We start from the raw sequence: 17,051 nt of genomic DNA, 5'->3' as shown, positions 1-17,051 counted from the left end.
TCAGTGCAGATTTGTGTTAGTAAAATTACCTTGAAATATTTTTCCAGAAATCACCATCCTGAAAGCTGATCTAAACCATTGGTAGAAGAACGCATAAATAAATGGATTGAACATTGAATTTGAGAGTGCAAACCAGTTAAAGGGTTCAACTAATGCAGCGACAATGTTACTCAAAGTATAAAAGGGGTAAGAGATAAAAATAGGCAGCCAGCATATCAAATATAATCCCATGACGATAGCCATTGTTTTGGTTGCCTTTCTCTCCTTCTTACTGGCAACCGGCCCAGACTGAGAGGTTGCATTCCGGAGGCTGGATACTTGTTTCAGTGCAACAAGTAGAATTTTAGAGTAGACACAGAGCAGTATTATTGTTGGGACATAAAATGCTAAAATGGATATAACACCACTCAAGAAAAAACACTCTATTCTACATAAATTGTAATAATACTTCATTACGAAGAAACAAATTCCATATAAAACTGAAACAGCCCAGCTCCCCAGGCCCATCATCATGGAAACATGATCAGTTAATTTAGTGTTATACATCAGAGGATGGCACACTGCATAATATCTATCAATAGAAATACAGCACAAGTTTAAAACAGAAGATGAACTGATTGTGACATCAAGTGCATTTCTTATTTTGCATGTTGTAGTGTTCTGATACAAACAGGTTGTTACAGAAAAAGCCATATTAAAAGGAAACATTAAAGCTCCTATTAGCAGGTCAGCCACTGCTAGGGAGAGGATAAGGTAGTTAGTAGGAGTATGGAGCTGTTTAAAATAAATGATAGAGATTATCACAAGAAGATTGCCACATATTGTCACTGCAGTCAACAAGGAAAGAAAAATATATAACAACACACATAAGTAATTTTCTGACTGACAGAAATTCCACTTCAAGTCATTACCTGTTGTATTGGAAAACTGCATAATGCTGGAGAAATCTAACAGGATTCAAAAAAACATTTCTTCTAGTGAGAATACGTCAAGTAAAGACAATTTTGTTAACGAGATGCATACATATACACAGACATTATTTTCTCACTACTTACACTACATGCTTGCTGGCAGCTCTGTGTGTCTCACTCATACTCAGCAGAGGCTTTGGACTTGACTGTAACTCTTAAAATTTCCCAGCTAATTTTAATAATTAATGAATCATTTGCTGAGACAATTACCATATGTGAGACCATATGTGATGTCTTTGTGTATTACGACATCTATTTTCTTTTTTTATTTTATGTCCACCCTGCCATCTAATAACCCTTGATAATTATGCCTCGGAAGTCATAGAAACACATAACACTGTCACTGTTAGCTGTTACGAACTAATACTACGTAATACAAAAATACTGTCAATGTAGTATGTACAGTAGAATGTGTGAATCTTTAAATTTACGTATAAAATGGATGGTATCCTGGGTATCTTCTCCCAGATCTGGACCAGGGCGTCACTGAGGTCCTGGACAGTTTGAGGTGCAACCTGGCGGTGTCAGATAGACTGAACCATATTATCTCAGAAGTGTTCTATAAGGTTTAGGTCTGGGAAGAATAACTAGGCACAGGGATGCAGTTTGTGATACTGGTGTTGACCCAAACAGAAGCCTACGTGAGGCTCCAGTGTGATTCATAGCTTCCCAGGTTGAGACCCGCTGGGCAGGAGTGGGGATACTCACAAGTATCCACACACCAGGCTCGGTGCCTCCACGCAGTAGTTCTCCTTGATGAACAAGAAGGTCTCCTTTATGTGATTACAAATTGCTGGGGATAGCCCAGGCATGGGCAAACTACGGCCCGCTGGCCATATTTGGGCTGTTGGGCTTTTTAATCCAGCCTGCCAAACATGTCTAAATTATATTATTAAATTAAATAAGTGAGTGTAATATTAATAAACCTCATTCATTTAGCATTTTTAGAATCAGAATCAGAATCAGAATTACTTTATTGATCCCAGGGGGAAATTACTTTTCGTTACAGCAGCTTAAAACCCAAAATGTACCATTTTATATATAAATAATATGGGTTCTACACCCTCAGAGTGAGGAGTTATACAGGTTAATGGCCACTGGCAGGAATGATTTCCTGTGACGCTCTGTGGCGCATCGTTGTGTGATAAGTCTGGTGCTGAAAGAACTCCTGTGTCTGGCCAGCACGTCATGGAGTGGGTTCAACTCATTGTCCAGGATGACTTTCACCTTGTGAAGCATTCTCCTGCCTGACACCACCGTCAGAGGGTCCAGCTTCACTCCCACAAAATGTCACTGGCCTTGCGTATCAGTATGTTCAACCTGTTGCCGTCTGCTACCCTCAGCCTGCTGCCCCAGCACACAACAGCATAGAAGATGGCACTGGCCACCACAGACTCATAGAACATCCTGAGCATAGTCCTGCAGATGTTAAAAGATCTCAACCACCTCAGAAAATAGAGGCAAGTCTGGCCCTTTCTCTATAGATATAGCGCCTGTGTTCTTTCCCCAGTCCAGTCTATTATCAATGTGAACCCCCAGATACTTATAATCCTCCACTATGTCCACATTGACCCCCTGGATGGTAACAGGGGACACCAGCACCTTGTACCTCCTCAGGCCCACCACCAGTTCCTTCGTCTTTGTCACATTGACCTGTAGATGGTTCTCCTCACACCATGTGACAAAGTTGTCCACAACAGCCCTGTACTTCACCTCGTCACCCTTGCTGATGCATCCAACCCCTGCAGAGTCTTCAGAAAATTTCTGGAGATGACAGGTCTCTGTGCAGTGGTTGAAGTCCGTGGTGTAGAGGGTGAAGAGAAAGGGAGAGAGGACAGTCCCCTGTGGGGCCCCAGTGTTGCTAACCAGCCTGTCTGACACACAGCGTTGCAGGCACACATACTGTGGTCTGCCAGTCAGGTAGTCAACGATCCACGACACCAGGGGGGAATCCACCTACATCGCCATCATCTTCTCACCCAGAAGAGCTGGACGGATGGTGTGGGTGTAGACACAGTTGAGTAGGAAGATAATGGCGTCCTCAACTCCGAGTTGGGGCTGGTAGGCAAACTGGAGGGGGTCCAAATGTGGCTTGACCACAGGCCGGAGTTGCTCCAAGATGAGTCTCTCCAGGGTCTTCGTAATGTGGGAGGTCAGTGCCACTGGTCCATAGTCCTTCGAGCCAACGGGTCGCGGCGTCTTTGGCACAGGAACTAGGCAGGACGTCTTCCACATTACAGGGACCCTCTGCAGACTCAGGCTCATGTTGAAGACATGCTGAAGAACTCCACAAAGCTGGGTGGGACAGGTTTTGAGCACCCTGGGGCTGACCCCATCAGGGCCCGCAGCCTTGCCAGAGTGAAGTTTCCCCAGCTGTCTTCTAACATCGTCGGCAGTGATGATCACAGTAGATGGGGGTGGAGGTGGGGTAGGAGATGTAAGGGTGGAGGTGAGAGACTGTCCGATGATGGTGGTGTTCATAGGGGGTGGAAGGGCAGTAGTGTCAAATCTGTTAAAGAACAGATTGAGTTCGTTGGCCCATTCCACACTGCCTTCCATTCCTCTATTGCCCGCTGGCCTGAGATCAGTGATCTTCTTCATCCCACTCCAAACCTCTCTGTTGTTGTTGTGCTGGAGTTTCCATTCCAGCTTCTTCTTATATTCCTCCTTAGCCTCTCTGATCTTAATCTTCAAGTGTCTCTGTATATCTCTCACCTCCTCCTTGTTGCCAGTCCTGAAAGCTCTCTTCTTCTCGTTCAGGATGTCTTTGCTGTCCTTTGTTACCCACGGCTTATTGTTTGGGTAACAGTGGACCGTCTCTGCTGGAACAGTGGTGTTAACACAGAAGTTGATATAGTCCGTGATGCACTCTGTGAGCCCGTCAATGTCATCTCTGTTCGGCTCACAGAGTGCCTGCCAGTCTGTGACCTCAAAACATCCCAGCAGTGCCTCCCAAGCCTTCTCCGACCATCTCCTCACTGTCCTTGTAGTCACAGGCTGGCTGTTTACCAGAGGTACATAAGCGGAGCTGAGGTGTACCAGGTTGTGATCTGACCTGCCCAGTGAGGGGGAGGGGAGAGGAGCTATATGCATCCTTAACATTGGCATACATCAGGTCCAGTGTCCTCTCCTCTCTGGTGAAACAGTTCACATACTGAGTAAAGTTGGGTAGTGTTTTTGCCATGGTGACATGGTTGAAGTCACCCAAGATAGCAATGAATGCCCTCGGGTGCTGGGTCTGTAATCGGGCTATGGCAGAGTGGATGACATCACATGCTGACGCTGGGTTTGCAGAGGGAGGAATGTACACAGTCACCATCACAACATGAGAAAAACTCCCGTGGTGGATAATATGGACGGAGACCAACAGCAAACAGTTCAATGTCCGGGCTGCAGATGCTCTCTTTGATGGTAATATGACTGGGATTGCACCACTTGTTGTTCACTAACGGCAAGCCCTCCTCCTTTCCGCTTACCGCTCCCGGTCCCTGTTGGCCCGAACAGTCTGGAAGCCGTTGATGGAAACATTGTCATCAGGAATGTCCTGGTGCAGCCATGTCTCAGTAAAGCACATTAAACTACACTCCCGATACTCTGTGTGACTCCTGGCTAATGCTGTTAACTCATCCATTTTATTGGCTATCGATCTCACGTTTCCCATTGTGACCGTGGAGAGACTCGGTTTATACCGCCTCTTATCCATTAGTCTCTGTTGCCTTTTCTTAGTTTCTCTCCTCCACTGATTTTTTTTCCCCCAGCATCCTCGGTGAGTTCTTCTCCAGGCTCCTCAGGTATATCAGCAGATCAGCCGATCCCTCGTGTAAACAAAGCGGCCCTGCGTTTGTTGTGCCCGGCAGAGTGAAAGTGAAATAAGTATCAACCAGAACGGCTAACAAAGTGATCAAAAAGCTCTACACACGCATATTTGCAGAGGGAATGCTTAAATAAAGGATCAAACAATAAGTACGGTCAAATTAATTTTAAAAGATAGATAATAATAAGAAATAGTTAGAAATGGGCAAGAGCGATCGTGCATGCGCACTTTTTTTCATTGCAATGCCTGCGTTTCCCCCATAGATGGCACACTCAATGTACTCTCTTGGTCCCATGCTTTTACATCAACTATTTTCATTTGCTGTTAGTATTGGTTTAGTTCATACTGTATATACACTGTATGCACTATGGACAAACCCATGGTGACATCACCCGTTGGATTCTGAATCTCGAAAATGAAGCCCAAAGTGGGGGGAGCCTGCGATCGCAATGTTGGATGAGCTTTACTCCACCCACACTTGGATACTCCGAATATGGATATGGGGGTTAGGTTTGGGCGGAGCTAAAGCGGCCTGAACGTTAAAACCCGCCCACCCAACACGGCGCTACCGGGTTAGCTCAGGCTACCGAGCTAGGCTAATCGCTATCCGAGGTGCTCGCAGCCAGCTAACACAATGGCCTCGCTTCCGGTTTGATGCCATTTAACCCGCCTAAAATATAATTTATAATACATTAAATACAGTTAAGATTTAGAGATTAATTTCTTTAATCAAAAGACACTAAGAAGTTCTGTTATAAGTTATGAGGCACATTTCACATCTGGGCTATAATAAAAATCGGCGATGGAGTGATGACTTTCAAAGTGTTCTCTGCCCAAATCCTGATAGTCCACTTCTTCATCTCATGTAGAACATCTGGATCACCTGAATTTTACACAGACAAACAGACATGTAAAATAATGTATGTTATATGTACATACATATGTGTATGTGTACGGAATATTATTACGCATATTCACATTTTGTTTCCTCAATCTTAATTTATATTACCGTCTAACTTAAACTAGGTAAGGGATGATGCCCGACGAGGTGTCCATTATCAGAAATTAATGGACGACGCAGAGGCTCCTGCTTATAACCTAATTTCAATAGAGTTATGTTATGCGTGAACCCATTTATGCCATTTTACCGTAACATTGGTTGCATAGAACGTGAATGAGACATTACTGTTTCATACTTCACGTGGTGGATTAATATTGCCCAAATGACATACTTCACTTAAAAGTATTATTAATTATTATTTACGTTCTGACTTCAGTGGCGGTTTGATAGATAGCCTCCTGTTAGCCTGGCTAACAAACCTAGCTGGAAGGCTAGCCTAAGGCTAATTCATTAGATAGTTAACTTCAGCTACCGGACTGGCTATATTGGGCACTGACACCCACCATAAGAATAATTCTCTAAATTCACTTAACAGATGGTCTTGTGGGAGGTGCAGCAAAGCAGACAACTATTATTTTTTATTTAAAATGATCCAAATGGACCAAAACCTCAACTCAGCCAAAAGGTTGGCATTGGCTCAGGTGAGGACTAGCAGAGAGACCAACGCTAGCAACTAGCGGCCTCTGGCAGCGCCTGTCACTCAAAGCGGGAATGCCCTTAATTATGCAGAATTTTAAACCTTAATAAAAAAATAAACGAATGAGTTAGATAAAATATCACCCCCGTACAGTTGTCACGAATAGTGAAATAAACCATTGAGACTAAAACCGTTTTTTGAACCAGGCTGTAAACATGTTGGGTTTACAAAGTTGGGCTTTTTAACATGGGGGTCTATGGGGATTTGCTCCCTTTTGCAACCAGCCTTAAGCCGCCACTCTATGAACAGCAGTTTTTTGCACTTCCGCATGGGCTTCATCGCTCAGGTTGCCGCCCGGTTTAGTTGTGTTATCCACCTTATTCCTAGCCCCCATGATCCTTTGCGTGAATTATGGGTGCGACTTCGAATGCGAGCCAGAAGTCGGCATTTACCATAGTAACGGCTGATGCTAATCATATTTTTTTGAAGCAGTCTATAAACAAAATATGTGGGAACATCACCTTTTACACCTCAAACGGGATGACATTGTCAGACCACTGCCTTCTACTCTCGAGGGATGGGAGGACAATCTGAAGAAGTGGCCACAGATCACTTACACAAGCATATTTTGCTACTTTATCAACTCCACTGGCACAGACGGTGAAGCTATTAACAATCTTAAAAGCTCTGAGGCATATCAGTACCTCCGCAGCAACAAAGTCGGTCGCATTTTGTTAAAGGAGGTGGGACACGACCTCATGTATCTGAAAGCAAACATAGAGCCGAGTCAGAGTCTTAAAGTCCCACATCACAGGGCTGGGTTTTAGTTTCAGCGGCAGGTGAAATACAAACAGCTGACTGCTCATGTGTTGCAGGAGCAGGGAGATTTTGCAGCCACGCTGCTGCAATATTGTGGAAGGTAAAAATATTGATTGCCATGATGATGATGATATAATAATAATTATAATGATAATTATTATTATTGTTATTATTATTATTATCATTGTAATGTGCTTTGTAATGACGCTTTGTGACTTACAAATAGATTTTAATTGACTGAACTGCTGAGTGCATTTTGTAATGGGCAGTATTTTCATGTAGGTTGAGAATGCAGTCAGGCAGGGGAAGACAGGGATATCCTGTAATGAAGTACTGAGGAAGTGGAACGCAGATACTAGGAAGAATTTAGAGCTGAAAAAGGTGATGCACATAAAATGACTCCTGGCACTGCTGTCAGTCCTTTTGAGGACCTGTCGGCGTCTCATCTCTGGTGCTCTGTCGTAGCGTAGCCACAAAGTAGGAATCAGGTTCTCCTCCATCGGCTTTTCGACGATAAAATGAAATGAACAGACAAACAGTGTTTTTGGGGGTCTCTTCAAATTCAAGTTCTTCAGCCACATTCTTCTGGCTTCCTCGTCTGTAGGTAGGCGATGGAAGCTACCACTGAACACAGGAGCAATCCCTTTTTGTTCTGGGTGCATGTTCAAAACACTATTCATCAAGCCACAAATTTAGCTTCCTCTGGTTATTAGTACAGCCATGAACAACACAACAGGTGCAAGGGCTCCAAAGGGACATTTTGAGCAACGTTGCTGAAAGTTAAAACTTGTTAAAAACCGTTATAGTAGCCATAGCGTTATATTAGCATCTCGGTAACTGCTACTTCCGCTACCAAACCGGAAGTCGCACCCATACTGATCTCCCCAGAACAGTGATTCTCTGTGGTACTACGCGTAACACTAGTGGTATGCGGGCTCCATCTAGTGGTACACCAAAGAATCACTTAATTAAATCTAAACAAAATTTAAAAAATAAAAATAAAACGTGAAATAATATCCAAAATATCGGAACGGATGAAAATATCTTATCAACCAATGACAAGAAAATGAAAGGAGATAAAAATTAAGTCAATAATCTTAAAAAGTTTGCAAGTGCTTCTGGGTAGGCATACGTAGCGTTACCGGTTATGCAAAACCAGCCCCAGAACTGCTAGCAAACGGCAGAAACCAGTGAGGAGGAAGTGTGATGAAAAATACATAAAACTGAGATTCATTTGGAGCGGAACCGAGGAGCTGCCCAGGCCGCCGTGTGCTGTATGTGGCGAAGTTCTGAGCAATGAGTCCATGAAACCATTGCATCTCAAACAGCACCTTACAACCAAACACAGAACTAAAGGGCAAACCAATGGATTTTTTTTTTTTTTTTTTTTACGAAAACATGATGAACTGAAGCAGTCCAACTCCACCATTCTGTCCTATGGTACACCCATAGCCAAAGCACTGGAAGCTTCATATCGTGCCAGCCACCTGATCGCCAGAGCCGGTAGCTGTGTTAGTCCAAGAGATCAAAGTCAAGACCTCTGGCTGAGTGTTGAAGCCCATTCGGAAGTGCAAAAAATTGCAGTCCATCGAGTGGCCGCTTGAGGCTGGTTGCTAAAGGGAACAAATCCCCATAGACCCCTATATTAAAAATCCCAAATTTAAAGCATTATTAAACATGTTTACAACCTGGTTCAAAAAACGGTTTTGGTCTCAATGGGTTATTTCACTATTCATGACAACTGTACGGGATGTGTTTTTTTTCTAACTCACTCCTTTATTTTTTATTAACATTTAAAATTCTGCATAATTAAGGTCGTTCCCGCTTTGAGTGACCTCACGTTCCCCAGTTCAGATGGTGCCGCCGGCTACACAACGCATCTCTGCCCTGCTTCGGGACTGTGTGGGCCGATAGTGTGCTGGCAGATGTTAACTCCCGACAGCAGGAGGTGCTGATGTTTTCTGTTCATTTTTATGTGTGTTGAAATAGCCAATTAAGAATTGTGAAGGTGAGACAGGAAACAGGAAGTCGAGCTCAGATGCTCAGTTGTGCTGAATAGAAGGAGATGTAACTGAAGTGTGCTTGAATCTGCATCCATCCATCTTTGTTGTTTTACGGAAAGCATTGTCTGTGAGTATTGACTATGTTTATCATAATATTCAAGCAGTATTATTGCTATTTTTAGTTTATAAATGTTAAAGTGTATCACAGTTGAGTACATTTATATTACTGACACGATTACATAAAAATGGCATGTAATTTCATTGTTTACATCTTTATTTGCCTTTTATGCAGGTATATTTTGCTTGTGAATTTCTCTAATACGTTTAAAGAGTTGATTACACAGCACCTATTCAAGTACTCTGGGTTTATGTGTCATATGGAGCTAATGTTCTATTTTTTTGCATGCTTGGGATACATTTAAATATGTGTGTATTCATACCACAACTAAACATCTAAAAATTGTGTTTTATTATTTTCTTACAGTTCCACTCTGCTGTCATTTGAAGGGAAACGTCTCAATAAAGAAGACAATACACCTGTCATTTGTCCACGAGTTTATCTGTCCGCGTAGCTGTGTACTGGTCGAACAGTAAGAGCAGAACAGATAGGGACACGCTCCTGTGCCTTGGAGTTTATTTTTTTGTCAAATAAAACCTCTTAGAAGGTTAAAAGTTATACAGATTTTGATAAAATAACTGAAAGATATTATTTATTTTCATTGGATCTGATATCATGTCCCCCTCTTTAGTCCTAATTGCTGAGATGGTCTCTAAATTGTCATTTGTTCTTAATTTCATAGCAAGTAAACAACTGGGTCTAGCTATTCATATAGTGATTCTGTCTGATGTGATGAACAATAAATTAATACTAATGTTAATGCCATTAAATTCTACCAACGCCATGTAGCAACTAAAGTAAAATCTTTAACCAGCTTTTGTAAAACCACTGATGCTCTATTTTTGTTTGCCCCAGTTCTATCGACATTATGGAGCCATGCAGCATTAAAAAAAAGAAGAAGCTGATAATCTAGGTATAGATATAATAAAACTGCGGCCAGAGTATCACTGAAACAAAGTGATTCGACTATCGTCAGATCCTCCTGTGCCCAAATTAGTGTAGAATCCCTTTGCTCCTGTAGTATATTATCTTCTTGTTTTTCTCTTCTGTCCCTTTCCTGTGTTTGGGGGTTTGTGAAGTGTGTATAAAGTTCAAAGGTCAAAGGGTCATTTACCAAATGCTAGTTCGTAAAACTAACCAGGACATAAGACCTAAAGTTTTGTTTGTGTAAGGGGGTTCTCGGGGATGACCATCCTATATAAGGTGACTGTGGGAGCTGAACGAGAGAGGGGATTCGACGATTGGCCAGAAGCTCTCTCAGATTCGGCAAGAGTTTGACATTGTTCTTTCTTGTCAATAAACCTTTTTAAATGCAAGATAAGACTTGTCAGCGGTGATCATTTCTTTCTTCAGCACATCAATATACAACAATTTTGGCGTCACGAACTTGGACGTGTTTGTGGCCTCTCAGCATCTGCTTTCAGTCCTAAGGAGCTGACTCCCGCATCAGTCGACTTATATACAGGGTGAGTTTTTCAAAATATTGTGCGCTGGTTTGCTCGTGGGGACTGTGCAGTGTTGCTGTGGGGACACACCGTTGAAGACTCTTTGTGGGGTGGTTGCTGTGCTGCTGTTGGAAGTTATTCGTCGTTCTAAATTTCTAAATTTGAGGTTTTCTTTGCGTTGCTGGCAACGCAAAAGGGGGGACAGGACGATATAGATTTAAAGGAAATAAGAAGATAAGAAAAAGAGAAGTTAGGATTAAGGAATAAAAGGAAATAAGAGTAGGCCTACGAATAGAGAAAAAGTGAAGAAGAGAATAGAAAAGGAATAGAAGAAATAAGAGTAGAAAAGCCTAATTAGTAACATGAGGCGCTGAACTCACATCGTGCAAAGTTAAGTGGAGGGGCCCTTTACCGCTGTAACTAGTAAGACACATGGTCTTTGGTAGCAGTGTGAAAATTGGCTTTATTGGCTTTAAAGGAATTGGCTTGAAGTAAAAATAGGATCAAAGAGAGAGAGAGAACTCCTGGGCCCAGGGGAAATTAGGAACATTTGAATTTTTCAAAAAAGAGGTAAATTTAGAGGAAAATAGGAAAAGAGGATATAAGAGTTAAATAGGAATAGAGAAAAAGGGGTTCTATAACTTGAGGCTACTAGGGCAGGTCTAGGACCACTAGAAAGAATCGCCTAAAAAAGAAAAGAGAAGAAAATAGTAATAGTTAATAGAGAAAGGGAAAATAGTAGTTAGTGAAAAGAAGTTAGTTAGAAGTTAGAGAGAAGTTAGAGGCCTAGTTATTTGTAAGAGAAATGTGTGATCACTTTAAATTTGTGTGTTCTGTATGTGTTGTCTGTGGATCCTTGTTGTTTGTGTGTCAACCGGTTTTATGAAGTAATATGTTAGATTTTATGTTGAATAAAACGAATAAAATTAGGAAATAGGAGATTAAGGCGATAAAAATAATAATATACTTACATATTCAGTATTTGCTAAAATATTATGAGCCTTTTTAAGGACATTTGATAAACATATGAGCCTGTAAAGGACGTTTGATAAATATAGTATGAGCCTTTTGTGGGGACTTTTTGGTTAAAATACTATGAGCCTCTGCTTGGAGGACTTTGGAAACTGTTAAAATATATGAGCCCCAGAAAAAGGACTTTATATTTAAAGAAATAATAAAGGAAAGTGTTGGCAGGAATGTGTTGATCACATTGAAGAGTGTATTGTACTTAGTGGTTTTCTACAATGTTAAAGTGTTTGCCTGTTGTCTCTTTTTATGGGGTGAGAGTTCAAGAAGGAAGCAAAAGGACAAGGGGGGTGTCTGGAGGCAGAGGAGAGAACAGCTGGTCTACCTCACATGAAACCTGAGGCTTGCAGACGACAGCACACGCATCTGAACCCAGCAATAAGGCCAGTGTGATTTTATCCACAGACTCTTTCTAATCTACCTGCTTTTTGACCTCTATGCATTTGCTAATGGTTGATATTGATGATACATATATTGTTTGATTGGTAATCAGATTTGGGACAACAACAGTATATTCATTTGTTTGCACATAACATGTATGTTGCAGTTTGAGGCTTGGCAATGACTGACCATTCAAATAACAGAGTTTAATTTCGGCTGAGTTGGGGAAGCTGTACCTTGCAATTTGATCGGTTGTTTGTATATGGTTGATATTGTGTGTGGACCTGGCGTTGTTTGCTCTTACATCTGTAGGGTTGTTTTTGCATCCTCTGAAGTTGGCAAATTTATTCATTTGTTTGTTGATTGTGATAAAAAGGGGGAATATAGATAGTAATAATAATAGTGTATCAATTAAAATAAACATAATAATAGGATAATAGAGTTAAGGTAATTTTTAATTAGGTTGAATTTGATTACAGATAAAAAGGGGGTGTTACTATTATATCAAAAATGGATAACTCAAAAGTAACTACTCCTGTTGAGGTAGTTCAGAAGAATAATTCTTTAATTAAAGGTATTGCAAAGATGTCACAGAAATGGTGTAAGCGTTGGCCTGAAATTGAGCAACCATGGCCAGTGATAGGAACCTTTAATCCAGAAGTAATAAAAACAATACAGGTGCTTGTGACCACATATAAGGCAGACGAAAAGAAAGGAAGAAAAGGTGAAAGACGTAAACAGAAGAGACAAACGGAGCTTGGCATTCTCCAGTTGTTTGAGAAGGAGGGACAGAAATGGATGGAGATGAAGAAAGACTGTGAAGAGAAGACGGTAGATGAAATGAAAAAGAATGTGAAGAAAACAGAGAAGTTAATGGCAGAGATTGATGCACCCTTTTCACATGTAGTTCCAGTACAGAGACCTCTGCCGTATAAGAAGGAGATGGAGCTCAGGGAAGTTTATCCTCAGCTTCCGGTAATTAGTCAAGAGGGCAATTACCACATTAAGAATGAGGCTGAGCAGGTTATAGAAGTGGGGAAAGCAGAGACAACTATTAGGATGTATCCAAGTACAAAAAGTAAAAAGAAAACGACACGTTTGGAGACCGGAGGACGATTGAGAATTAAAAGGATGGATTTTGGAGAAGTGGAGGATCGGAGTGATGAAGAAGAAGCCATGGGAGGATATGATCCAGCAGTCAGACGACTACTGGCCAGAGCGGAAAGAAGAGGAGGTAAAACAGGAAGAAGAATGGAACTGAGAGATGAAAGTGAAGTTGAAAGTGGAAGTGGAAATGAAAGTGAAAATGATGACAGTGATGAAGATTTGGAAAGTGAGAGTCCTACTCTTTTGAAGTCTGCTAAGATAAAAACTGCTTATAGAGAAGAAGAAAGACGACAGACTTTAAGAGAAGTTGAAGAGAATATAGATTGATGCTGTAGATGTCTGGACAAATGCACTACACCAAAAGGAAGGAAGGCATTAGAAGACCAATTACAAGAACTGCAGATTCAGAAGAAAAAAGGGCAGAAAACAGGTTCCCAAAAATTGGACAAGGAATATGAACTGCGTTCAAGGAAAGAGAAGAAGCCTGGTAAGATGTGTCCAGTTGTCATAAGAGGTCAGAATTTGGAGTATAAACCTTGGCAGAGTACTGACATTCCTCAGTATCACTGGTTACTCTTCGGCATGGATTGAAGATTATGCAAGTTTGACAGGACCTTTAAGGGCTATGATTAAAGATACTGGGAGTACTCAACTTCATTGTAATCTTCTCTGGACACAGGATGGTTTATTAGCCTTTGAAACGATTAAACAGAGGTTACAAGAAGCTCCAGCATTAGCACTTCCAGACTATTCTAAGAATTTTCTGTTGTACGTATCTACCTCAGCTGGAGGAAAATATGCATGTGCAGTTCTTTGTCAGCCAACAGGTACAGGGACCAGTCCTCAACCTATTTCATATTATTCTACTGCTTACTCAGATATTGAACTTGGACTACCACTGTGTTATAGAGCAATGGTGGGAGTCTATTTAATGTATGACAAAGCATCTTCGGTCACGAGGGGATATCCAGTGACAATTCTTACTCATCATAGTCTCAGAAATCTTTTGAACTATGGCAGGTATACATTGACCATGCCTAGACTTAGAGACTATAATAGGCTTTTAGAACAGGAGGATGTCACATTAGTCAGATGTGTTACGATAAATCCAGCTGAGAATTTGCCAACTCCAGAAGATGGTGAACCACATGATTGTGTTCAAGAAGCAGAGAAATACTCAAGATTAAGGTCAGATTTGAAAGCTCTCCCACTGCGTGAGGCAGATTTAGAGTATTGGACTGATGGGTCCTGTTATCGTGAGGGAGATAATTTGAGTGCTGGTTATGCGGTGGTAAAAGCCCAGGGAACAGGATTTGTTGTTGAGAAAGCGGAAGTGGTACCGCAGCCTGCATCAGCGCAGCTTGCTGAATTGGTGGGGTTAACTGAAGCATGTCTTTTAGCGGAAGGCAAGCGTGTGACGGTCTATACAGATTCTGCATATGCTCATAATGTGTGTCATTTGTTTGGATTGGTATGGAAAAATCGAGGGTTTAAGAAAACAGATGGTTCCCAATACAGCATCACACTCAGATAATGAAACTTCTCCATGCTATGATGAAACCTAAAGAAATAGCAATAGCTAAATGTGCAGCTCATAAGAAGGATGTGTCAAGAGTCACTCAGGGTAATAGAGCGGCTGATGAGGCTGCAAAAGCAGTGACAGGAGCTGAGAAGTTGGGTAAAGTTTTCTTGGTCACACATGAAGTAGATTTGGAGGATAAGATTACAGTGAAAGATGTGGTCTTAATGCAGGAAGCTGTCTCTGAGGTGGATAAACAGTTGTGGGTAGATCGAGGGGCAACACAGGATTCTACTGGTCTTTGGAGAAATCAGGAGGGGTGTGATGGTTCCTCCAGGTCATATTCCAACGCCAAGGGATCCAATGCGTGAGTTGGTGGTGGATTTTGTCGATATGATAAAACCAGTTGGAGGTAAGAGGTACATGTTGGTCGTCGTGGATAGATTTTCACGATGGCCTAAAGCTTGTCCAACTAAGCGAAAGGATGCTCAGTCAGTTGCAAAGTTTCTGTGCAGGGAGGTCATAAGCAGGTGGGGACTTCCTGATCGAATATCTTCGGATAACGGGAAGGAGTTTGTGGATAAAACTGTGAAACTGATCTTATAAAAATTGGGGATTAAACGGGGTCTTGGGGCAGTTTATCATCCACAGAGTCAAGGGAGAAATGTGTGTGTGTTGATGTTTGTTTTTAAATATATTGTGTCTATTTGTTTTAATGTTTGCAAAGATACTGGTGTGCTGTCTTTTCTCCACTTAGAAGGATATTGAAGGAGGATCAATGTGAGAAGCTGGATGCTCGGGGACTGAAGGACCCTGAACTAGGACACTGTGATGAAGCTTTGCAGTGCCAGTGGGAAACGAATGGAGCAAAGTGGAAAAGAATCACAGTGCAACACACTTTTGTTTTGTCAATGTTGTAATGAATGTAATTGAGTTATGTGTTTGTTAAGAAAGTGGATGTATTGGAACCTCAGTTGTTTTCTTTTTGTTTTCGGGGTGTTTAAGGAAAGTAATGCTAGGAAGGGAAAGGTCCAATGGAGGGTCCGATGGGTCGACCAGCCTGATGTTGGATATGGTTTTGATTTATTTTCTGAGGTATCCATATATATACTCTGCTTAAGATATTTCCCTATAAAGTTTAGAAATCCTTCTTTTTTAGTAGGCTTGGAGTACTACTGTGTGGTCGCCTTAGACAGAGGGGCCGTGAGAGAATTTCCTGTCTAGATTGAAAGGTGGACATTTTAAGAAAGATGACTGTCTGATAGGTTTTCGCTCTCACACTCCATGAATTTGTTGTATTGTTAAGGGTTGTGCTGTAACTGGCACTGTAAGAAGGACATATCTTTCTGTTATAACAATGAATATGTTTTTGTGTTTGAATGTGTGTATGTGTTTTTTGGTGGTCGAGACTCTAGGAGCCTTGAAGGGGGGAAATATGTAGTATATTATCTTCTTGTTTTTCTCTTCTGTCCCTTTCCTGTGTTTGGGGGTTTGTGAAGTGTGTATAAAGTTCAAAGGTCAAAGGGTCATTTACCAAATGCTAGTTCGTAAAACTAACCAGGACATAAGACCTAAAGTTTTGTTTGTGTAAGGGGGTTCTCGGGGATGACCATCCTATATAAGGTGACTGTGGGAGCTGAACGAGAGAGGGGATTCGATGATTGGCCAGAAGCTCTCTCAGATTCGGCAAGAGTTTGACATTGTTCTTTCTTGTAAATAAACCTTTTTAAATGCAAGATAAGACTTGTCAGCGGTGATCACTTCTTTCTTCAGCACATCAATATACAACACTCCTTTTGGTATGGCAGGAAGAAGCAATCATCTGATAGTCTCTATATTGAAATCTATGCACATTAACTCCCAGAAAGTGCAACTCCTGTATAAATGCAAAATAATTATTCAAAGTTCTGTATAGAAGCCTTAAAGAGCTGGTACGCTTCTGGAGGGAATTGAGGCCCCCTGAATTCCATGACAGAATACTAATAATATTCATATCCCTTCAAGGATTGTATACTGCATACAGGGCCACAATGGATAGGACAGCATCAAACCCAAAGAAGGCAGCTTCTAAAATCTTACAAACGGAAGACACAGAGCACAATTCTCGGAGGGGAAAAAAGTTCATCAAGAAGATGGTGTGAAATGTTGGCAGACAGCCAACAGATGTGTACAGTACAGTTGCAGCTACCCACACATACAAAAAAGGAAGTTTGAGACAACCCTTAAGCCTAACACATTTATGAAATAAATAAAATAAAGACTGAATGGAACGTCTTTGTTAATATTTATTGTAATTATGCACATTAAGAG

General features: G+C 41.4%; 1 protein-coding gene across 1 annotated transcript; it reads right to left on the bottom strand.

The window, feature by feature from the left end:
* On the bottom strand, window positions 1–933 carry LOC124999480 (trace amine-associated receptor 1-like). Its single transcript, XM_047574393.1, has one exon. It carries the CDS (start codon window positions 931–933, stop codon window positions 1–3), a length of 933 nt encoding a protein of 310 aa, XP_047430349.1.
* Window positions 934–17,051: the final 16,118 nt, after the last annotated feature.

The sequence above is a fragment of the Mugil cephalus genome, chromosome 21 (genome assembly GCF_022458985.1).
Source record: "Mugil cephalus isolate CIBA_MC_2020 chromosome 21, CIBA_Mcephalus_1.1, whole genome shotgun sequence".
Classification (NCBI taxonomy): Eukaryota; Metazoa; Chordata; class Actinopteri; order Mugiliformes; family Mugilidae; genus Mugil; species Mugil cephalus.
The sequence above is the reverse complement of the archived record's forward strand: the minus strand, read 5'-3'. Positions and strand labels throughout refer to the sequence as shown.

What these genes read in the sequence shown, in the direction of transcription:
- LOC124999480 (XM_047574393.1), bottom strand. Translation starts at nt 933, where the DNA reads ATGCAGTTTTCCAATACAACAGGTAATGACTTGAAGTGGAATTTCTGT.